This window comes from Oryza sativa, chromosome 8 (assembly GCF_034140825.1).
Source record: "Oryza sativa Japonica Group chromosome 8, ASM3414082v1".
Taxonomy (NCBI): Eukaryota; Viridiplantae; Streptophyta; class Magnoliopsida; order Poales; family Poaceae; genus Oryza; species Oryza sativa.
In genome coordinates this window covers 2,965,854-2,990,485 of record NC_089042.1, presented here as the reverse complement: position 1 = coordinate 2,990,485, position 24,632 = coordinate 2,965,854, and the positions used below count along the sequence as shown (strand labels likewise).

The 24,632-nt window shown below is 39.4% G+C and overlaps 4 protein-coding genes across 4 annotated transcripts; 1 reads left to right on the top strand and 3 right to left on the bottom strand.

Moving 5' to 3' along the window:
• Positions 1-384: 384 nt before the first annotated feature.
• On the bottom strand, positions 385-4,732 carry LOC4344669 (uncharacterized). Its single transcript, NM_001422378.1, has 9 exons — positions 3,978-4,732; positions 3,606-3,894; positions 3,405-3,506; positions 3,246-3,328; positions 3,033-3,149; positions 2,268-2,370; positions 1,527-2,196; positions 1,029-1,216; positions 385-926 (listed from the first exon to the last, which is right to left on the bottom strand). The coding sequence occupies exons 1-9, from the start codon at positions 4,091-4,093 to the stop codon at positions 834-836; spliced, it is 1,761 nt and encodes a 586-aa protein (NP_001409307.1). The 5' UTR covers positions 4,094-4,732; the 3' UTR covers positions 385-833.
• A 357-nt stretch (positions 4,733-5,089) lies between these two features.
• On the bottom strand, positions 5,090-7,552 carry LOC4344668 (uncharacterized protein At1g01500). Its single transcript, XM_015794468.3, has 2 exons — positions 6,971-7,552; positions 5,090-5,576 (listed from the first exon to the last, which is right to left on the bottom strand). The coding sequence occupies exons 1-2, from the start codon at positions 7,502-7,504 to the stop codon at positions 5,364-5,366; spliced, it is 747 nt and encodes a 248-aa protein (XP_015649954.1). The 5' UTR covers positions 7,505-7,552; the 3' UTR covers positions 5,090-5,363.
• A 230-nt stretch (positions 7,553-7,782) lies between these two features.
• LOC4344667 (uncharacterized) lies at positions 7,783-8,657 on the top strand. Its single transcript, XM_015794469.3, has one exon. The coding sequence runs from the start codon at positions 7,816-7,818 to the stop codon at positions 8,491-8,493; it is 678 nt and encodes a 225-aa protein (XP_015649955.1). The 5' UTR covers positions 7,783-7,815; the 3' UTR covers positions 8,494-8,657.
• A 396-nt stretch (positions 8,658-9,053) lies between these two features.
• On the bottom strand, positions 9,054-11,592 carry LOC4344666 (uncharacterized). Its single transcript, XM_015794471.3, has 6 exons — positions 11,456-11,592; positions 11,275-11,301; positions 11,113-11,175; positions 9,562-9,640; positions 9,428-9,473; positions 9,054-9,341 (listed from the first exon to the last, which is right to left on the bottom strand). The coding sequence occupies exons 1-6, from the start codon at positions 11,495-11,497 to the stop codon at positions 9,332-9,334; spliced, it is 267 nt and encodes an 88-aa protein (XP_015649957.1). The 5' UTR covers positions 11,498-11,592; the 3' UTR covers positions 9,054-9,331.
• Between the last annotated feature and the right edge of the window lie 13,040 nt (positions 11,593-24,632).

The following is a 24,632-nucleotide window of genomic DNA, read 5'->3' as shown; positions in this document are numbered from 1 at the left end:
ATTCGTCACTTGTTTGCTGATATATATTTGTATGGTGAGTGAGTAACAGTTTCATGCTATTTTGAATTTGAGAAAGAAAAATTGGCTTGTACTTTTGAGAGGGGGGAGAGAGACAAAGCAGCTAGTAGTCCATCTATCCACTGACCACTAAACATCATTTCCAATGAATCTAGAGGTTGAACACTAGCAGTAGCAAACACAAATTAAATAGAGGGACTGAGGTATCATGTTTGGTGTCTCACCATGATTGGATTTTGCTCAGCTGTTGTGTAGCCTCTGCAGTCTCCAGACTCCAGATAACACCAGAACATATATACTACTCTAGTGCCTACCATGAAAGAACATTTGGCATTTGGCAGATGGAAAACTTGCAGTCATTTTCTTCAACCCAGTGTCCAACTTTCTTGTGATTCCCAGCTTTGCTTTGCTGGAGTAGTTGGCAGTACAATGAAACCCAAATAGGTTTCAGACTTAGCCAAAGGGCAGCTTGCAATGTATTTGCATGTGGATCAAGTGAGCTAAGCCACCTGTTATCTCCTCAGCTCTATCAATACACAATGTTTAGCAATGTGGTACACATGACCACCTGAGCCTCTGAGGAACAGAGGAATTCAGGTTTCCTACACAGCTCATTGTTTACAAGCTCTATCTATCCCCTCAGGCCCAATAGTGATGACACTGCGAAATTTGGATTCAGCTTTCACCTTAAGTGCAATGGATTCTACACAAGTACAGATGCAGGACATCAAATAGTTCTCCAAACAGAATTTGACCGCAGCAACAGAGGCAAGAGTTTGAAAGTGGTATATATTAGCATAGCTTGCGCAGCAGGATCATCTCTTCCCAAAGAAATGATCTATCTGAGATTGCCCACCTCTGCTTCCAACCTTCTGTGCCTTAGGCCATAGTGCTTGAGTCTTGCTATCCTGCAGCAAACATTGCAGAGATTGATGCAGGTGGTTAGTTATGAGACAAAACTACTTTACTGTCTGACAAGGAAGGAGATGAGGAAAACTTATCAAACTGACTTGGAATTTGCCAAGATCTCTCAAAATTTTGACCTTTCCCCCACGTCCGTCTGGCCCTACGGCGATCAGATTCCTTTTATTTGCATTTGTGTTGAGAGATCCAGGGGTAGCTACGCCCTTGCACCATTTGCCGACGCTTTTTCCTGTTCCCTCTCCACCAAGATTTCTAATTGGTATTTGGAAGTCATCTGGTTGTAAACAAAACACAATTTGCTTCAAACAATGTTGTTAAGTACATGTGCTGAAAAAGGAACATCAGTATATTCAAAGAATTGGTAATAAGAAAAGGAGGTCATTAAACAGAAAGTTTGTTAAGCATTTTTTCAGAATCAAGTACTCATTCATTAGAAATATTGGTCAAATTTATGTTCTATGCCTCTTCCCCCTGAAAATTAGAATGTTGAAAAGAAAAATAGCCCTGTGAACTTGAATATGCATATTATTATGCAACTTAAATTCAGAAGTTATCTCTGCTTGATGGACCATACAATAACTTACCTGAAAGAGAATTGAAATTGTGAACCTGCTGGGGTCCAGTGCCAGGAGCCATTCTAGTAGCTTGTTTAGAGATGCCATCAATCGTCAGTGTTTCTTTCTCCCATGTCGAAGTTGTAGCTTTCATACTTCTTAGAACAGGAGTTTCTTGAAAGCTTTGAAGTTTGTTTGTGGTAAAGCTCTCCTGAAGTGCTGATCTTTCAGTTACCATGGAAGGTTTTAGAAAGGAATTTTCCTCTGCTACATATGTCTTGCATGTTATGGATTCCTTCCTATAATGTTCTTGAAGACTAGACCGACTTTTGAAATCCAAATCGTTACCATCGTTCCCAAATGGTTTGGCAGAAAGTCCTTTCTTGTGTTCATGTTGGAAGACAGAATCATCAGCATCTAAGTCAATCACATCCGCATGCTTGTCGTCCATTTTGTCTTTTATATTCAGGTCATTTTTAGCTTCAGGTGATGGCCCAGGCTTGTCGCATGGATCCTGCACCACTTCATCGAGCTTCATCGGATAATCTCCACATCCAGCAGCAAGACCCGAGAAACCATTATTAACTGTGGTATTTCCTGAATTTGTCTGGTCAGCTTTAAATTTCTTTGCAGACCTCAGGTCCCTAATCACACCATTTTCTTTTTCTTCTTGTTCCTTCTCAAGGTCTTGTACTCTTGCCTGTAGTTAAAAAGGGTTATCTGCACTGAAAATACACATCCAGCAAAAAGATACCCCCCGTATGGACTTACCTTTAACTTCTTAATGAGTTCTTTTGCCTTCTCAAACCTCTGCTGGGAACGAGATTCTGATCTTCCCAGAACATTGCATTGGATCATCAATTCTTTGTAGCTCCTAAAAAGACCGTGTTACTTTTTTTAGAGGGAAAATAACGTGTTACTGAAGCATTCCAATCATGGAGCAGTAGCCTTATTAAGCTTCATCATGTTCAGTAAAATTTTCACTAGTGTTAAACACATCCAATTGGCATAGAGAACAGCTTGGTTGAACAATCAATGAAGTTAAGTATGTTCTTTGGCCTGTATATAACCTGCATGCCTATGTGTGCGCATTGTATTGTGTGTTGAGTATGTGCATCTAATTGTACTAGGAAAAAAATCATCTGCATCCCTCAGTACATTCTGTAAGTGCTATTAGCCTATTACCATCACTAATCAATATACAATCCAAACTATTTCGCTTATCAAGAATGTTTATTTCATTCTCAAAATTGACCATAAAACCCCCATAAATCTTGTAACACAAGCACTCACTACAATTTATGTTTGATAACCTCACACTTCGATAAAGTACAAAGCTCTGCATCCATTTGCATATACTATTCGACACAGAAAGCTAAAGCAGATAGCATGCTTTCAGTTATTGGTCAACTATTACCAGCATAACAAGTACATAAGTGGTTAATAAACCCTATCATCAGTTAATTATGCTTAAAGGCATGCAATTAACCATAAACACACCGCTTCAAGATAAGTATAATAAAGAGGAAATTTTACTTGTTCCGAAGAGCAAGAGATCTCGTCAAAACATCAACCGCATTCGCAGCATTTCCATGGTTACCAAGTGATGCCAACTTAAGGATCTCTTCCTCCTGAAGGTTCATATCTGTCGACCTAATGGACAAAACAAATTATACTCTAAAAACTAAATACATTCCACTTATCAAACACAAACATTTGCATCTTTCAGGTGGAAATGAACAAACATACAGCTTCAATGCTGCAAGTTCCTTCGCCAATGAGAGGCCCTTCTCCTGCAACCTGCCACATTCTGATGACTTCCTTGACAATTCCTGTCATGAAGTACAAATGCAATTTCATCAATCCACTAATCCATCAAACATCAGGTGCTGAATCGATCGATTTTACCTCTGTTTTCGCATTGAGCAGATGCTGAACACATTCTTTCTCCCTCCTGACCGATTCCTTCATCACCTCCGCCTCGGCCGCCTTCTCCCTCCACATAGCAACCTGAACCAAAAATCACCAAGAAACCATTAGAAATCCAAAGCGAGACGCAAACCCAACACAAGATCCACCCAAATTCGGGGGGCCAGCAGCAGCGCTCGCCTCGGCGTTGAGCTTCTGGATCCCGTCGCGCTGCTCGTCGAGCACCCTGCCGAGGGAGGCGGCCTTCTGCTCCAGCCGCGCGACCTCGGCGGCGAGCTCATCCCGGTCGGCGCCGCCATCGGTGGGCTCGTGCCGCGAGGGGGAGGAGGAGGCGGTCTGCGTGGGGCACGCGCCGGTGGATTGGAAGAAGAGGCGGGTCGGTGGGTGGGCGGCGCCGCATGGCTGCTTGCAGATGGGGCAGGTGAGCTTCTTCTTCCCGCCCGGGCAGTACTCCAGCCATTGCTCCAAACTGCTCAAGATTCAAGAAGAATCATCCAGACCGCCATTGCCGGATCGATTCGAAGAGGAGGAGGAGCGAGGTGGAGGACGAACCAGAGGGCGTGGAAGACGTGGCCGCAGGCGGGGAGGCAGTGGAGGTGCTGGTCGGAGAGCGGGCGGAGGTCCTCGTAGCAGATGGTGCAGACCGGCCATGCGGCGGCGCCGGTCATGGCGGCGTCGTCGTCGTCGGCGGCGGTGGCATCCGGCGGATGCGAACGGTGGCCTCCTCCTCCTCTTCTTGTGGTTGGATTTGGGAGAGGAGGGGAAAAGAAGCCGCTCGCGCCTGAGCGGCTGAGCGCGTTTGGTTTCCCGCGAGTTCGCGAGTTTCAAAATTTTTCGTGGCGGGACGACGATTATTTTTCGTTTACTGGTGTTGTTTATTATGGTTTAGAAATTAGCGTAATTACTTTCCAAATTCAATCAGAATACTTTTACTATGTGAAGGAAAATCCCCCGTGTTTTTTATGTTTTTTTTGGCGAGGATTTCCGATTCTCTCCCAATGGTTTTCGAATGTTAAAAACTTCTATAAATTTAAAAGCTATGGCTCCGTATGAAAAAAAAAATTGAGATTACAACGTCCATGAAGGCCCGGTTTAGTTTCTAACTTTTTCTTCAAACTTCCAACTTTTCATCACATCAAAACTTTTCTACTCACACAAACTTTCGTTCCAATTTCAATCAAACTTTCAATTTTAACGTGAACTAAACACACTCGAAGTTTGAAAGTTTGTTGTTCCATTTTCTATTATATTTCAGCGTGATACACGATTGCCACAAAATTTCCTACGGAAAACCAAAATATTCAGTGAGTGGTTGTTTCAGTTTATATAATATATATATATATATATATATATATATATATATATATATATATATATATATATATATATATATATATATATATATATATATATATATATATATATAATCCTGACATTCTGCCATTGCTAAACAGTGTTTAACTGCACAGATTAAAAAAACACAAGAAATGCGCAAAAAAAAAAAGAAGTGTTAATAATTATATGGTGCTGGCAAATACTAGTAAGTACTAGTAGAAAGTTGTTCACTAAAGTACTTCCATTTCGTTCACAATATCTGATCATTATATTACAAAGAGAGAGAGAAATAATACCTCCAGTAGTTTCCAGCCTTATGCAAACGTAGATGACTGAATTGGCAATCCATCATTCCCATTCATCAGTTTCTCCTTGTTGAAAGTTGAGAACATTTTCACATGTCAGAGGACATTCACAGTTCACATAGAACTGAGAGGGATGCACAGGGGCTCAAAAACTGCACAAGCAAAAGCAACACAACACCTCACACATAAACAACACATCCACCAACTATACAATGATATTTCTGCCCTTTGAAACAGAACCAAACCAACTCTATACTGCTACCGGCCATCAAAAGTTTGTGTATTCAACGCAACGGCGTTAGAAGAATCGCCTCTTCAGGCTTCTGGCTGTTGCTTGGTATGAGCTCATGAGGAGGCCAACACCTATACCAACACCCACACAAACTCCCAGGCCAATCCCAACACCAACTCTAACACCAGCATTGAACCATGTGAGTTGCCCGTCATCATCGTCGGAGTACCAACCTTCTGGATGCTGTATACTTCCATTGACATCTTCATCACCAGCAGCCTGCCAAAGCAGTTTATACTAATTAATAGGAATTTGAGCATAACGTTCTGAATTATAAGCTCTAAACAGCACATGTTTATTCGTAAACCATCTTGTTTCGGTCATCCAACAAGCAAAGGATCAAAGCAAACATTATCGCATTTGCTATAAGAAAGTCTAATTACACCCTAACTTTCCAATGTCTTGTCATTTCAAATGTCACTGAGCATCCAGTCATAGAAGATAAAACCAAACATCCCTGACATTAGCATGCATATGAGGCTATGATAATGACCTCTGTCTAGCTTGACCATAACTTGGCAAGCATTGTCAAAAGAAAACTCCACAATCCACATATAATTCATGAAGAACCAACAAGGATCAACCAAAACCAGCATTACCTATTGTGGCATTTGAACTAAGAGACTGATTTTACAAACCTAAGGTACTAACTGTAACTGGTGTGTTATCAGCAAATGTGAAATGTCGAAACCTCGTATAACAATACCTATTTCAACTTCCAGACAAGCACTTCAAAACCACAATTATACCGTTCATACATAATATATGCCACTTGTTATACTTTTCTAGGAAAAACAATTATCTATCTTACGCTGATTTACCAAATAGAATGATAGTTTTTTCACAACCTTTTTAACACAATTTAAAAATCAGCACAGACAACCAAAGGCTGAGTTGAAGCTTGTTGTAAGCATTGTATATTCTACAGTATGAATGTCAAACTTAGAAGTATGAATCAGGTCTTGTTCAACAGTTCGATTATGTATTTTAAGTCTTTAACACAAGAAAGCTATAGTTGTAGTACACAAATAGTCAAGATAATTCTTTTAATAATATGGAAAAGCATGTTAACATTAGATAGCTCTACTATTACCAACCATAACCACCATACTATACACAGCAACCAGTGGCGGAGCCACCACCCGGCCTGCACAGGCAGCCGCCCAGGCTCGCCGTCAAATACACCATTGAATTTTTATTTTTTTTTCAAAGGATTAAAGTTAGAAATATTGTAGCAAATATTAGGTATATTTGAGTTTGCCCGGGCTTGAAAAATTTCCTAACTCCTCTGCTGACAGCAACAGTATAGATAACAACAAGGTTCCCCTGCTAATTAAGAGTAACTTTGAACCTACAAGCAAAATACATAAGCAGGATTGAAACAAACATTTTCACACAGCCAAGAATTAGGACAAAAGTCCACCAATTTGTGTTATGATAAGCTTTGCTTGTGACCTCACGCCACACAGCCACATTCTGAAGTCTACACAATTATAAACATATTAGAAACCCAATTCTGTTGCTATAATTGTTTGTCCATCACAGATATTTCGTTAACAAGTCATACTAATGGATAAAATCAAGCATCATAACCTTAATTAAAATATACTCACGTTCGAAGTCGGCGATCGGCGGCGGACCAACCCGCCGGCAGCTTTCTGTTCTTCGGGGGTGGCTAGCCGAAGAGCGCACGTGAGGACGGCGGGCTCGCCGGCGCAGCATCCGGCGACGTAGACCTCGAACGCGGAGGTCTCCGCCTCCGCCCCCGCGGCGGGGATGCAGTCGATTGCCCAGGCGGGGGAGGAATCGGGCTTGGCATCAGGGCACCGCCGAAGAGAGCCGCGGAGCAGCGCGGCGCCGCGGTGGTCGGCGACCTCGAAGGCCGCGGAGGGTGGGGGGAGGCGGGCGGACGCGGTGGACACGTAGGTGGCCTCGCCGGAGGCCGGGTCCCGGCGATCGAGGCGGAGCGGGAGGGAAAGGGGCGTCGGGGCCTCCTCCTCGTCGCCGCCGCGGCTGCTGCGCAGCGCGAGCGCGAGGCGGGGCGGTGGGGTGGGCCCCCGCGGCGAGAGGCGGACGTAGAAGAGGCGCACCTCGAGGCTGCCGCCGGAGTCCCGCGGCGGCGACGGCGGCGGCGGGTGGTGGTCCATGCGCGCGAGGCGGCGACGGCGACGGACGCGTGGATTGAAAGGCACAGTGGAGCAGGATGGTTTTTGTTTAGTTAATAATATTTTTTTTCTGTGGGGAAAAATGGTTTAATTAAGGTAGGGATTAGAATTAGGCTGGGATTAATAATAGCTTGGCATCGTGGGCCGTAAAATCGGCCCGGCCCATTGATCACTAAATTGGGCTCTACTCATGTTGGCCTAGTACAATTTTTGGGCCCACCATACTGTCATTAAAGCAGCAAACAAAGTGGAGAAAAATTAGAAAAAAGTCCCCCACCCACGAGTCCACCACGATGAGCGGCGGCGGCGGCGGCCGGAAGGCGGCCGTCACCGGCGGCGAAGAGGCGGAGGTGGAAGCGCTCCTCCGCGCGGCGCAGGACGCGGTGATGCTCAAGCTGCAGGCGAACTCCCACCTCGTCTCCTCGTCGTCCTCGGCCACCGCTCCGAATCTTCCTCCCTCGCTCGACCACCCCGCCGCCGCCGCCGCCGCAGATCCCCTCGACGCCGACCTCGCCCGCCGCTTCGACGCGCTCAGGTCTCACCGCCCGCCGGATCCGAAGCCGAAGCAACCCGATGCTCCCTCCGCCGCAGCCGCCGGCGGGATGGACGAGCTGGAGGCGCGTTTCGCAGCGCTGAAGGGGGCGGCGGGGCCGGAGAAGGAGACGAGGGTGAGGCTGGAGGATCTGGGCGGGGAGTCGGACGAGGACGAGGACGACGAGGTGGACAAGGTGATGCGGTGGGCGATGGACGCCGCGCGGCTCGACGTCGCCACGGCCGGCGCCGGCAAGGCGAAATCCACCAAGAAGGATGACGACGAGGAGGAGGAAGAGAAGGATCAGACGAGCAGCAGCGTCAGTAGCGAGGACGAGGAGGAGGAAGAAGAAGAAAAACTTGAGAAGGAGAGGGAGAGGAAGAGGAAGGAGATGATGAGCAAGAACAAGTCTAAAACCAAGTGGTTCTCCCTCTTTTGATCCTAGCTTGTTTGTACTCTGGCGTTCTGAATGTTTTTTACCATGTGATATACAATTGTGATTTTGTACACATGTTTAGGGTACGTTTTTGAGCTCTGATTTCAAAATTCGTGCGAATTTAGATTTATATTCAATAATAGATGATGATCGTGATGTTTATCTAACACAGTTCAAGTTCACAATGGTAGATCCACGGTAATTCACTAATTTGTGTAGTCATGTAGAGAGTGTGAGAGAAAAACTTTGATTATTTCACAGATCCGAAATATCAACCCACACCATAAGGTTTTTATTGGTTTTTATTGAGCTTTAGGGGGTAAACGATATGGATTATTCCCTTAACAACTCACCATATCTCTAGCAACACAGTATATAAACAGAAGACATCAACAAGATCTCCATGAGATTTCCTTTTCAAGCAATATGGCAGTAATGCCATGTCCCTAATAGAACTGTGCATAACATATGTTTATCATGTGTTCATCCTGCATTTTAGTAATTCACGATCATGCATTCATGCTCAAGACTATCTATAACATAGATACGGGAAGAAGACGAGGTACAACAAGAATTGCTCCAATTGTCCGTGTTATAAGTGAGCAGGATTGATTCACGGGATCAGGAATCTTAAACACACAAGTGAGCAACTCATTATCTCAACAACCTTGCCTAGAGTTCACAGAGTTCATAGGTTGCTAACAGCCGTTACATATCCTCAATTGAGGACGATGACGATGACATGCTACATGCATTTCATTCTCTGATTATCTAGATGGAGTACAAAGTATCACGGGACTAATCGACACAAAGTCACAAACGCCAACCTTGGGGAGAAAATTCACTTCCCACTGCAGAAGTTGAAATTGCAGATGTTAGAGAACACGTCACATGCAATTACAGGAGTTCAGATATTGAGTTTAATGATAATCCTTACGTGTTCATCATCAGAGTTATGTTATCGCCTTTCAATAGTATCCTACCTGCAAATCATTTCCAACAATATTATAGTCAGAATGTTCCATCTAATTAATTAAAAATAGTAACAAATATTGTTGCAAATTAACTGACCCAATGATTTCCTAGTATCCTTCTTAACGTTGATTTCCTCAGCATCATCAAGGACCAAATTCATGTACTCATCAAAGCCCTGCCAAACATATACAGCTAGCGTAAATACTCCATATATGCATGCAAACCAGCACAGCACATACTGAGAAAGCATTCAAACTGAATATGGCTCTTGAACGTACAGTAACACTCACAAAGAACAAGCCACATCTTTAGCTCGAATTCTAAATTTAAATTTATTCGCAGAATGGTATTTCAATGCAATTCAGACATGGAAAGAAATGATCAGCAAACCACGAAAGAAATTGAAAAAATATGTATACGCCACATCAGCAAACCATGAAACAACAGGAAGGCAACCAAGCACATAGCATAAGCATTATACTGTCATCTAAAATGGTTATATAAAAAGGTGAAGGGTAAGAATGTAACAAGTAGTAAAACAAATGAGCTTTTTAAGGTTCCTGGAGCTGTACATAGTATTGTTAGATAATCCTATGTAATAGTGGCCCAATGGTTCAGGTTGATCCAAGTTACTCATGAGCTTAAGCGTCAAATGATAGATTAATCAGCGAGTACTGCACTGAAGAACAAATATTTAGCCAACACTAGAAGCTACAAAGTAGGTCCTGCAAGTGGCGCCAGATTTGGGATAACCGTTTGCCCATAGGACTATTTCATCTAGGACAATAGAAAATTCAGCAATGACATAATACAGCTACTGGTCATTACTGCATTTCTAATTCTATTGCAAACACTGAAACACCAAATAAGTATAAACAATATGATTGGCATTCACTGTAAAACCTTTCCTTCTAGTCTGAATGGCAATCAAAGTAAATATAAACCTAGCTCTTCCAAACTCAGATAATGCCTATGACCCTACATGGACACATTATAGAAAACATCTTGCGGAAATTCAATCATTATCTGATGACATCTTGCGGAAATTCAATCATTATCTGATGAGACAAAAGTTAGCTTTTATATGGAAAAAGGTGTGTTTTTCCGGGGTTCAAGTGGAAGGACAATAACTCATATAAGCATAGTTGTTTGTTAATTTTCAAAATCTGAATCTCGATATGTTTCAGCTTTTGAAATTGGCCTGTCTAATAACATCTATCTAGCTTAAGTTGAGACCCTTCTAGTGTACTGAGCTCATGCCATCAGTTAGCGATCAAATTAAGAGCTTACTAGTAGCCTCCGACTGATAACATCAGCAGAAGATTCGATAATGCTCATATGGATTCCCAAGGAATCACAATTTGCGGAGATGCATTTGCATGTTTGGTTTCAACAAAACAGACCAAAAGATGTGCTCCGCACTTACTATAGGGTTCTCTTATTTGTTCTCTACTGGTTAGGCTCTTTAGGATTTAAGTTGCCAACATTAACCTCAAAAATATATATATCTATGTAACTCATCCCCTACAAGAATTCCCCATTCATAATCTTCATACTACACGCACTTCCATTGCTTATTGTGTGTTCAACTAGAGGAATAGCACTAAAATCTAAAATTCTGAATAAGAGATCAGCTTAGGAACTCACAATGATCCGGCCCTCAATCCGGAGATCCTTCTGCTCGAACAGCCAGATCTGGATGCGCGCTTTCTGCACCACCAAATCAAATTTGGTTAATTTCAAACCAACCACACGTCGACAGTCAAAAAAAAGAAGAAAAAAAACACCGAAATTTCCCAATTCACTTACGCTCTGGAGGAACCGGAAGATGAGGTTCTGCCGCCACCGACGACGCCCGCCAAAATCACAAGGAGAAAAACACCAAAAAAAAGATTAGCAAACATATTAGGAAAAATACAGCTGAAACAATCCATGGCTTCTGAGACCAAAGGGGGAAGAAGAGGAAGAGGGGAGAAAGAGAGGAGCGTACGATGGGCTGGGTCATGATACGCTGGACCTTGGTGGACGCCATGGCTGCTGCGGCGGCGGATGCTCCCCCCACGAGCGTCTAGAAGCTTCTGGAAGGAGGAGAGGGGGGCAAACCCTAGGCTGCGAGGTCGAGACGGCGGCGGCGGGAGGAGGACGAGAGGGGTTTTTGTCTCTCGCTACGCGGCTCTCGAAGCGAAGCGGAAGGCGGTGGGGCTCTGCCTCGAGATTCGTGCCCGGATTGATGCGGCCGTTTCTGGGTGGGCCGTGTTGATGGCCTCGAATGGGCATCGACGTGCGTTGATGGGCCGTGATCGTTAGTATCAGTAGGCCTGGCTTCGTTTTTACATTACCTGTCGTCCAAGTAATAACATTTTTTTTAAGAAACACAGTACAATGCATCGCAGGTGTTCACAGCGTACACATCCTCACTCTATTGAACGTACACATGCACGTCTTACTCTATAAGCAACTTCAAAAGAGAAACTTCAAACGACTGGAACGGCATATGTTGAGTTGACGAGTCACCACGGACGCCTCGCTATCGACGAATACATCGCCTACACCGAAAAAATAATTAGTCGTAAATACAATCATCTCTGTCAACAGTAAGTTGGTTTCATCAGAAGAAACCTAACCAGATGAGTTACGTTCCCTTTGTAATTAATGCCATTTGAAGGATAAGTTTTATAGCAAAGCTAATTGCTACCTTTAACTTTTTCCACATTATCAACTCAATTTTTTCCACACTGTCAACTCATCAATTAAAAGTTAACATATGCAATAGCTATCTCTAATACAATAGCCCCAACATAAAATAATTGTTTATTTATTCATTTACCCCTTGCATTAGGTTGAGCTCTCTCTCCCGGCTTCTCCCTTCTCTTCTTTAGGCTGTGTTCGCATGTTCAGGCTCGGAAGATAGTGCCTCCACACGGAAAACGGAACGGTCCATTAGCGTGTGATTAATTAAGTATTAGCTATTTTTTAAAAAAAATAGATTAATTTGATTTTTTTAAGCGACTTTCGTATATAAACTTTTTGAAAAAAAAACATCATTTAGTAGTTTAAAAAGTGTGCGCGTGGAAAACGAGGGAGAGGGGTTGGGAACATGGGGTTGTAAACACAGCCACCCCTCTTCTCCTCCATGTGGTGATGATCTCAGGTAACTATAAGACTACAATTAATGCGATTGATCGACGGTTCTATCAATTGAACCTGAGCTCCTCAAGATGTTGCACATACCTAAAAATACCATTTTGTTTTTCCTTTTACAAATATTCCCTCCAATAAATATTTGATGTTTAGGATATGATCCATTTCTTTAGATGCTTAGTTTTAAAAAAAAGGAATTGAGATATATAGATCATTTACTTTATACAAAATTGATTGTCGGAGGGAACCAACATGTATTCAAGAACATGCCCATCTATGCTAAAGTCTTATGGCTTGACGAGACGTTTACGATGACTTCACCAATCTCAAAGTATGTCATTCACATGTTTATAAGTGCCTAATTTTGCACCGTATTTCACAAAAAAAAGTGAGAATTTTAAAAGCTCGACAAATATCTATCTTCTATTATATACTAAAAGTTCATTAAACTTCATACAAACGCTCCTAAACCGCCACGTGGCACTCTAAAAACGCTCCTAAACCGCCACATGGCAGAAACACATCTAACCCTTAATTTTCATTTAAATTGGTGGACCCGTTATTTTGGACCATTAGATTAGATGTTAAAAAAAAGTAATCCACCCTTCTAAACGACACGATAGAAACCCTCCTTCCTAATCTACAGTATATGTAATTACGAGACAACTTCTGTGTGTTGGGACTTTTCCTTTTTTTCTAATAATGTTTGTGCACGAGAAACGTAGCTCTCAGGAAGAGGAAGAACAAATCTGACATATTGCCATCATTTGAATATATATCTTATATACAACAACTCAGCACGATACATAATCTGCACAATAATTTGTGCACCTATCAAAAATCATTCATCTATAATCACAGCACAAAACTGTACTAACGTGCCTGTCAAAGATTTTATCAGTAGATCAAAGGCAATATGTATCCATGTACGTACGTCAAGAAAAATACGTACGCAGTTCATAAACATATATACATATACTACCTACGCACGTATGTAAGATTGGGAAAACAATAATCGTCTTTCCATCCTAATAAGAAAACGAGCACATGATTAATTAATTAAGTATTAGTTTAAAAACATAAAAATGGATTCAAATAATTTTTTACAGCTACTTTTCTATAAAATATTTTTTGCAAAAAAATACACCGTTTAGTAGTAGCGGGAAGTGTATGTGTGCGAAACGAGGATGGGAACCTAGACTTGTGAACGCAGCCAAAAGTTGTTATTTTTGTATATGTATCTACTATCCGTCCACCCAAATATAAGTACATATGGTACTCGCTATTCGCTGAAAAAAGTAGAAAATAAAACACGTAGATATAATCAAGAAAAAGAAAATCCATCATTCCCTCTTAATTCTCGGATTGTTAATTCTCAGATTGGAAGTTGTTATGTTTGTATACATGGCCGTTTATGGTCCGCACCTTACTATACGGTTCCTTTTACTCTCTTTTTTTACCATAGTTGACTATTTAAACCATAGTTCATTATTTAAAATAGGATCTATCTACAATATAAACTAAATTTTTATCTGAACTAAAAGTTAATTAAAAAATTGTTCACACATGGAATATTTTATTTATTTATTTTAGACAGTAGACGAACACGCATACACACCACTACATGCGCAACTCCACACTCACATCATGTGAATGCGCCTTCTAACACATGTTTATATAGACGGAACACAGCATCATATATTTGATCTCACTAATCCTATTGAAAGCCCACCTGCATATGCATAATATTCATTGTCGAAATATTTTATTATAGCCTTTCTTATCGACAATAGTCTATAGTTGAATAACTAATAGTGCACACTATATTCATTTACGAATTTTGACCCTAACATTTTCTGATAAATATATTGACATTTTTTCCCTTTGCACGTCCTTCTCATCCAAATAGTTGTAACAATTAATACAAATAAATTTGACAACCATTAGCTCACCAACATGCATAGCTAACTTAGATCTATAATAACTGCGTAACACACGAGTATTCTTAGATATAGCTTATCTTTACACATTCTTCAATATAGTGCGGGGTTATGATATAAGTATTAAGGAAAACATAGAAAAGTATAAAGAAATATTAGATCTATAATAATATCAAAACCCGCTAACTCAAGTTAGTGAGATTATTACTCGATCGAATATTTTTTTTCCATGTGTTTCTCGCTACCACTGAGTTTATTATTTTTTTAGGCATATTGTACTTAATTTGTTCAATATGATTGAATAGAGTGCCAGCTTTTTCTTAAGAAAATATGTTAAGCACTATGTTTTTATTAAAAAAAATGCACATGAAACTATGTTGTAACATTTTATATGTTATGCAAATAGTCTAGGAAAAGTAGAAAACTTAACAACATATTATACCAATATACCATCATATATCACCGGTCTTTAAACGTCCATAACTTTTAAATTATACATGCAATTTACCATCATGTTGTATTCCTTTAATTAAGCAAATCATCAATGACTCATAATGGCTATAATATAGGGCTAAATACATCATGACATATGCATCGATATGTAGTAATTGGTGTTATGATATTTTTAAATAATTTCATGTCATATTAGTATATTTGTATGGTTTCAAATATCAGTAGACAAATGTTCAACGCTAATTTGAATCTATATATATGCAAAAATGAAAACAACAAAATTTAGCTATGTTTTTCATGCTTATCAAATTTTAATTTTAATTTCATGTATATTCTTAAAGTTTGTTTGGATGATTCAAAAGTATTTGGATGGTATTTGAGGAGCAATAAGCATACATGGTACATAGATGTGAAAACGTTCAAAAATAATATTTACATCGGGAGAATTATGGTCGTACATGTAAGTTTTTTCTTTGCCAAATATTTATTCAACGATTGAACAATCTGGCGATAACCGCATAAACTACTTATCTCATATTTTATTATAGTTGATAGAAATTTCAGTATGTCGGATATAAGTGATTGATCTATATCATACACTCCACTGACGCGAGTATAAACGCACTCCAACCATGCTCATTTTCAAAAGAAAATATTCGAGCTATACCACTAAAATTTAGTATAAACAAAATTTTGTCTACTCTATATCACAAATGGACTCAAAACTAAAAAAAATATTTTCATCATCTCCATCTTCTTTCTTTCCTTCCCTCGAGGACACCAAGAGTGAACAAATAAAAATTGCTATGCTGCCATAAGTGTACAGGGATATGCATATGACTGAGTTGAGGTGGCCCAAGTGGAAGTCAACCGTTGGCAATATGGCTCATCTGGCCTACTTATCTATGCAATCCTCTATGAGTGTACATGTTAATTCTAAAGTAGGCATAAAGTATTCGCGTTCCATGTCGGTCATGAGGGGCACAACATCAATGTGGGATGCATATTTAAAGACATCAGAGAAGAAATCCCAAGCTGATATAGTCAGTTTCTCCGTTAGCGGGGCATTCATATATAATTTTAATGGTGTTATTCTTTTAATTGCTAGAAACGGTATTTTTAGTGTATTTATACATAAATTTAAACATAAGTAAGACATGAACACTTATGTGTGAAGTGTGCATGATTTTTTTATTGTATTAATGATATGTTAGGCTTATTTTGATGGTACAAATACAATTCCTTTCAAGACAATGATAATCTATAGTGGTGATAGACGAGTTTACATCTAAGCGGGACTAAGTGGTTTTTGTTTTAATTTGAGAGAGATTCTTATCGTTTATATCTACTATGTCACCATATTCAATATAATGGAGAACAAATAGTATATTACCTTTTATTTGCAAAAAAAAAAGAAAAAAAGGAGTAAATTTAAGAAAACTACAATTTTAGTGACAAAACTATCAGTTTGCTGCAACATTAGCGACATGTTTCAGTTTGCTGCAACAATAGCGTGGGAAATTATCACAAAACTGCAACTTTTACGTTATATATGCTAGCATTCTTTTTATCATCAATAAGCAAAATGCCCGCGCATCAGCGCGGGCTTCCTTCCTAATTATCCTACATAACCAATATTTTGACCGGACCGGGTATATTGCATAAATTTACTATAGAAACAGGGGTTTCCTTTAAAAGAAAACTGACAACTAGCGTTTTGGGATTTTGAATTACATGTGCCCCAAAACCTAGAATTTTGTGGTAATTACTCTTGTCTATTTTTTGGCCCAAATATTTGGTTCATCACAGTAAGCTCAACTATTTAACGATATTGTCGCTAGCTTGACCCTTACCTTAAAAGTACAATTGAAAAGGTCAGTAGGGCAAGCTTGTGTCATGGTCAAAATTAAGCAGCATCCAGCAATATAATCAACATGGACAGCATATATTACCTTATAGATGTAGCTATATATATATATATATATATCTCTATATATATATATATATATATATCTATATCTATATATAGCTTAATCTTGCAGTGTGAGTGATGTGAAGCCCCACTTAACAAAATCCTTGCTTGCAGATTAGGGAATCAATGCATCAGGCTATTAGCTGTTCTTCTACAGTGCTCTGCAGTACCACATTGGCCCCTGCACTTGCAACTATCTGCTGTCAATAAACAGTGGTGATGTACATTGCAAATTATATATGCATGTGTTTGTGTGTGTGTGTGTGTTTTTGCAATTAAATAATTTTGTTAATTTACATAATGCATGGAGCCATCTGGAAAGAGGACACACACATGCATACAAAAGCATTGCACAGGGATAGCATGCAAGCACACCTGCAGGACCATTGGATGACGGCCATGAGGTGGTGAGATGAAATCAGGACCATCCGTTTAATTGATTGATCAAATAATTGAACAGTTGATTGATTGGCAGTGCCCTAGCTATGCTACAGGGGAGGTCCCTGACCCTGAGTTAAGGTGTGTACTCAAAGCAAATGCAAGTGGCTTAATTATAACACATGTTTTAGTTATGTAAACAAGCAGCTGGTCTGATACATGCGTGATGTGGAGACTGGATAAAATTACAATATCAAAATAAATGTAATCCTTTATATTTATATAGTTCATCCCCACTAATTAAGTGTAGTTAATGCTATTTCTCTTTTCTCTCATTAAGCCACATCACTCCAATTATTTTTAGCCTTTGGACGATAGATTTATGGTTCAAATTGTGTCTCCTCTTTCTTCTCTCATAACACCATGTAATTTCAATTATTTAGGTCTCAAAATTCATAAATATCAATTTGTTTTAGTTCTAATAATCATATTGCATCTTATTTTTACATATTATACAACTTAATTTTCCGCAGCAATACGGCAGGGTATTCATCTAGTTATGTAAACAAGTAACGACAAAACCTTATTTCAACATCAGATCTCACTGGTTGTGTGCCTGACGGCAGAGGCCGGAGATGTAAAAGAAGAGCACCGACAAAACCAAATCTCGGAACTAATTATAGTGTGTTGTGTATCTGTATTAATTCTTGTGCTGAAAATGAATGAATCCCTGGCAATCCAAACAAGCCTCAAATTGGGGAAAAGAGACAGCACAGAGAAGAGGAGGAGAGAATCAAACGAGGTAGCGGGAAGAGGACTGCATTGCAAGAAAGGGTGACGTCTTAACCATCTCGGACTGCCTTAGCCTAACTAACTCGAGGGACTGAGTGAGAGAGATCACACTTAGCTTAGTAGTATATTGCACTCATCAAGGGCACAGAATTAGTTTAATTTGCAATGCTTTTACATTACATGCATATATAGCTCTCTTCCTGTTGGTGTTGCTCCTTACTCAAGCTATGTGCTAATCATTAGTCTCACAAATCTTGCTTTTTACAAGAAGGTCCCTTGGCTGCTACAGTGACCTCCCCTAATTTCAAACAATCTGATATGATGGGCCTGAGCAACCATTGCTTGAATTTGGCATGTTTTGAAACTAGGCAACTTGATCAAGCAAGATTCTTGTTAATTCCAAGCTAGGTTTCAATTTTTAATGAAGTTCAACCTTCCCTTTTGAAAGCTAGCTATCCACAACCTTCAACCTGAAGTTGAACAACATGGTGTACTTCACTGATTGCATGGCTAGCTGTCTCTGGCTAGAGCTCATGAAGTACAATGGAAATTATGATGGAGACACTAATTTCTATATTTTTTTATAAGTATTATATATGATCATGATGAGCTTGTTTACACAAAGCGATGCACATCAAAATCGAAAGAAAATAAGCAAAAAGGGTTGATTTCAGAACCTCTCTTCTTCAGACAGCTACTCCAAACAAGCAAGAAGTTTATTTAGCAACAGAAGAAACTAAGAATTGAAAGCTTGAGTAACTCACATCACAAATGGTGAGTAATTTTCTTCAATCAATCTCTCATCGATCCTATAGTCCAGTGTAGTATAAAAACGTTATTTACACAACCATAACTAACATAAGCAATAATAATTACACGCTAGTACTCTGTGACAATGACCTATTAACCCACATATCCATGAACATTATATTATATTAGCTCCCCATACCATTGATATTTTCTTTTCTTTATAGAAGATTGAACCACTAGCCACTGGGCATGCCAAGTTGCCATCCTGCAGCTTTAGTAAAATGTCTGTATATTTCTCTTCTCTTTTTTCGCGAGTGATTTTTAATTATATCAGCGTATACTAAGGATATTTCTTTTAATTACATGAATATACGATATATTATATTATCAATTTTTGTGGTTGGGCTAATTGCAAAACAAGAACAATATGTAGTATGAAGCATTTAAAAGCAAATAATATTGATCATCCTACAATTATTGAAATCAAAATATAATGTGACTACATGCACATGTTTGCCAGCTGCTTTTTTCCCTAAAAATCCATGCACATATTGAGCAACATGATAACGTATAGCTTATCTGTCACGTGTGGAAACCACAAATTTAAAACGATTTTCTGACCACATGCTGCCATTGCCTAACTTTCAGCCTTAGCTTGCAGCTGTTCAAGGGCCCTTCTCATTATAATTATTTGCCTACATAACCATTAGATTGGACAACAAAATCGCTTTGTTTCTACTTCAAAGATGATATTATTTTACAATTTTATTGTTAAAGAACAACCTAGTTAAACTAAAACCGTTCTTGGCAATGATGCTTCACCCAACTGGTCAGAGATAGAAGTTTTGTCACATATTGGACAAATTTGAAGAGGATGGGGCAAATCCATCCGGGGTAACTAATTGCGCAAACAACGATCAAGAAAACAACGTTTTGTTTCCCTCAACTTTTAATTTAAAACAACATTCTAGCTGACCATTAATTAACATTCACCATATGCACCAGCAATTTTAGCTAGCCAAATTCTAAAAATTAGCAGCATATATGGTTACATGCACATCTCTATTTCCATGTCTTCATAAATACTTGTCAATACTCCTTCCATAAGTATAGTTTTAGTTTTAGCTAGTTAATGGTATAATCCCTCCAGCCTAAATTGAATATAAGACGCAAACTACCATTAATACACATAAAGAATTATTAGCACATTCTAGTTTGAATCGCTCCAATAAATGCAATGCATGCACCTAATGAGATTATAAATTTAAAAAACGAATTAAAGAGGAGAGGGATTTGCTAGTTAACAACACATCACGTCTTAAATTATGAAACATCGAAAAAAAATAATGGTATTAAGCAAGAGATTAAAATACTACTATGCCCCTCATTAATAAAACAAGTTAAGGGAGAAGACGAGGTGGAGGAGAGATTAGGATTAATTCAATGGCTAAAAATGAGAAGAAAAAAGATGAAGTAATCTCTCCATTTCATATTATAAATCGTTTGACTTTTTTTTCTAGTCAAAATTTATTAAGATTGATCAAGTTTATAGAAAAATTTAGCAACATCTAAAATGCCAAATTAGTTTTATTAAATCTAACATTGAATATATATTGATAATATGTTTGTTTTGTGTTAAAAACACTACTATAATTTCCTATAAACTTGGTCAAACTTAAAGAAATTTTTCTAGGAAAAACGCCAGACGACTTATAATATGAAACAGAAAGAGTACTACTAAAGAGATCTATTGGACCACTCCAAAACTAAATTTACTGAGGCTAAACTCTAAACTACACTTATTTGACAAAGAGAGTATTTGTTAACTGTTCATCACTTCATTACTAGTATTTCAGGAACATGTACTGAACCATACAACTGAATCAGTTACCAAGAAATTAATCAATACAGTACTACAAAACCAACATGGATTCAGAGACACACATTCGGTATACATTAATTACCTGAAATGACTGTACTTAATTGCTAATTGCTGTTCAGTTAGTGGTGATGTATCTACCTGCAAAAATTTTCTCCATCCCAATTAATTCCCCAAGGAGAGTACATTTAGTCTCTCTCTCTCTCAGAGACCCTGATTGGTTCCTGCTGATTAGTTATGGATATCTACATCATCGACCTACGTTCTTGGTACTACTGTCATCATGCAGGAATTATATTGTCGTCTGCAAGTTGAGAGGATGAAATTTCAGTACTCAAATGCAGCAAATTCAGTAGTACGATTTTCGATTGAATGCGATCAGCGTCACCGCGGAGCTAACGAATACAGTGAAGGCCAAGGAATCGATCGATCGGTGGATCAATCGAGAGGATGATCAGAGAGGAGGAAGCTTGGTGTGCAATGATCTCCAACGATGGATGGATGGATGGATGGATCGATATCGGTTGACGGCGACGGCGACACGGCCGGCGGCGTCCGGTGGCGCCACGGCGGCGACGGCGACGACGACGACGGGGGGCATGCATGATTGGGATCGAGTTGCTTTTTTTGGCCCCGGCAGATCATCCCTTTGGCTTGTTAGTTGCATTTCGGTGACGATGCTAATCAAAACATGTGCCTGAATATGTTCTCTTGCGCGTATGGTTAGTGAAACCGGAGTAAATTTCTCAAAACTACGATATATTTTTTATAAACGTGGTACAAATTAACGTAGGCGCATACAAAGTACGCATATTCATTCCTATGAAGGAGCACACATGCCTTATTCTTGTGAGCATCTTCGAAAGATTGAGCCGATATATTTTGAGATTGACGAAGTCGCCATGAGCATCTGACTGTCGACGGGTACATCACCTACCACTGAAAGAATAATTATTGGCCGTAAATGTGAATACCCGTATCAAGTTACTGGGTTGGTTCCACCACAACAAGAATCTTAATCAGTTGAGCTATGCTTACTTCGCAAACTATATTTTGATCGAATTGTCGGGAGATGGATTTGTGTCCCTCGAAGAGCCATACACTCGCTTCTTGCATGTTACTCAAATAGTTATAGAATAATGTGAATAAGTTTAACAAGATAAATTGGTACATGATACGTCACTTCGCAGCACCATTCAGTGTCAAATTCAACTTCAACAAGTTCTAACAAAATAACAAATTAAACTATGATTTAGCAACGAAATTATCTGATACTACGAATTTAATGTGGAGTATCACAAAAAATATTTAGGGCCAATTTTGTCATAAAACTGCAGGTTTATAAACACCAGTATAACAGTTTGTTTGATGAATGGAACTGGTCTGAATTTCTGAACATCTAGCTCTGACTTGAATAGATTCAGGTTTCAGAGCAGTACATAACTACATACTTTTCAAAGAACAGATAACTACATATTGGGCAGTATGGTGCATTAAATATTTGAGTTTGATGAGTGATTTGTGATGTACATGATGGCTGGCTTAATTAGTTAGTTTGCCAGAGAAACTTGTTTTGCTTTGCACAATGGCAATTAGGACTTTGGGGACGTCTTATGTTTCTTATCAGACAGAGATAGATTAAGTTCTTGGGAGTTGCTTAGAATCGAGTGAAGTTTTTATATTCTTTCAGTTAGCTCAAATAGAGATTTCCGATTTGAACAAAGTTGTTTTCACCGAATTCTAGTTGAAGCCTTGCAATTAATTTCACACCTCTTTCCCTGATGTCAAGTCTCAGAAATTGGTGATCTATTATGTTTTCTTCTTTTTGGGTAAAGAATGTTAATACCATAATCTGAATGTAAATTCAGTTCCATTCTGTATACAGGCCAATATTCAGAGAAACCCAAAATTCACAGAATGCCAAAAGAACAAAATTTCTCTATAAAATCAAACTGTACGTTAGGTCATCAAGTCCATCAGAGAGTGATGTATCAGTAATAGACAGTACAAGATTCATTCAGGTATTTATTACTGTAGTATCTAGCATTGCAAAAAAGGAAATAAAGAAAATAAAATCTGAACCCCTCTGCTTCATTTATTGAATACAGAGACATCATCGACAAATACATGAAACAATCTTAATGAACTATTGTGAACACAGTGCCAACTACTACTACAGCTCAAGAAAACTCAAGAGCAGGAAACAAAATAAATAATTCAGCAGCAACTGATAATAGACGACAGAGGTGATCACTGATTGGATGAGCCCCTGTAAGATCGCTGTGACAATTAATGAGATCATCAAAGAGAATCTTGCTTTTGGCTGCAACCCAACCCCCCCCCCCCCTCCCCCCAGCTGATCAGCTTGTTGATCATGCTCAAAAAATGAGCCAGATCGATTCGATTCGATTGATCAGTCGATCGTACAGAGGGCGATGAGATGTTTATGGTTGCCAAGATTTGAAGGGGACGTCTGCTACAGCAGTACTCCTTGCTGTCCAGTGTCCACTGCAACTGTAGAGAGTTCACTCTCCATCAAGCTCTCCCCCTCTCTTCTCCTCCGGTGGTCCATCTCGTCGACACGCCGTTTTCGCCGCAGCTGCCAATGGGCCCAGCGTGGGCCCTCCGGTGTGATGCGGGCCGCCCTGGTGTACAGTGTATTCGGCATCGAAACCTTCTGTCGATGACATGTGGGGCCCGCTTTCACACATGTGATAAGGGGGTATTTTGGTTTGTTACCAATTCTTGCCATAACAATTCTTTGGTAGTTTTAAATAGTGCATATTAGCATTTTGGATTGGAGCCAATTTTTGCCAAATCAATAGAGTGGAGCCAAATCTATACTATCCAAAATTTGGTAGTGCCAAAATTTGTCTAAGGCTTGGTGCTACCAATATTTTGGTAGGGTTTCAAACCAAACAAGCCCTAGATCACTTAATCTTTGTATGTGAGTGAGACGATTCTATTTAGCTTTACAATAATTACATATCTATCAGAAAGACTGGAAGTGTATTGAAGGGAACTGTACACACTTGTTTTGTTTCTTTCTCCCTTTCTTTTATGGTAAAAAAGGTCAAAAAGCAAAAAATGCCTTTAGGGAAAAACAAGCTAGCTAGAGAGAAAAAATCTGCAGTGTGCATTTATTTAGAGTATTTTTCATGTTATTGCTAGAAAAGGACCACATTAGTCCTTATATTAAACCATCAGTACAACTATATGGATACTGACAAACCATTTTTGTGGTTAAGAAAACCTTGGAGATTAATTCATATATAGTCCAACTATGGCACTAATTTGGCATTGGATGGATCTCATTTGAATTTCAGTTTTCAAAGTGTATTTTTTACTAGTTACTAGTTCCTGTGAAATTCAGGTATGCAAACATATCACCTAGTATCTGATCAAATGTCACACTAGAAAATTTGGAACATTCCTATACTTTCTCAGGAATGATAAAATTACTCTACTCTGAAACTTCTTATTCACTCCTGCGAGGCTCTGATACGTATTTGATGCTACGTACTAGTGTGATTCTGATGTTGCATGTATTTATAATGTATATATACAAATACTCTGAAACTCTGAAAGCACTATACGATTGTGACACTGCATGAGTGACATACAAAACTCTGAAAACCCAGCCAAATTTTCCCAGTCAGTAGTGCGTACATCAATGTTCATTTCAGAGAGCAAAAGGTTAGGTTTCGACAGACGACAGATTCGAATCCAAACATCAAAATCACACGCATATCGTCGTCTCCAGACTACCAAACTTCACATTTGCTTGCTAACTACCAACACAGCCCAAAGCCACACAGCCATTTATACGCTTTTCCTCTTGACAACAACATCATCGTTCGTC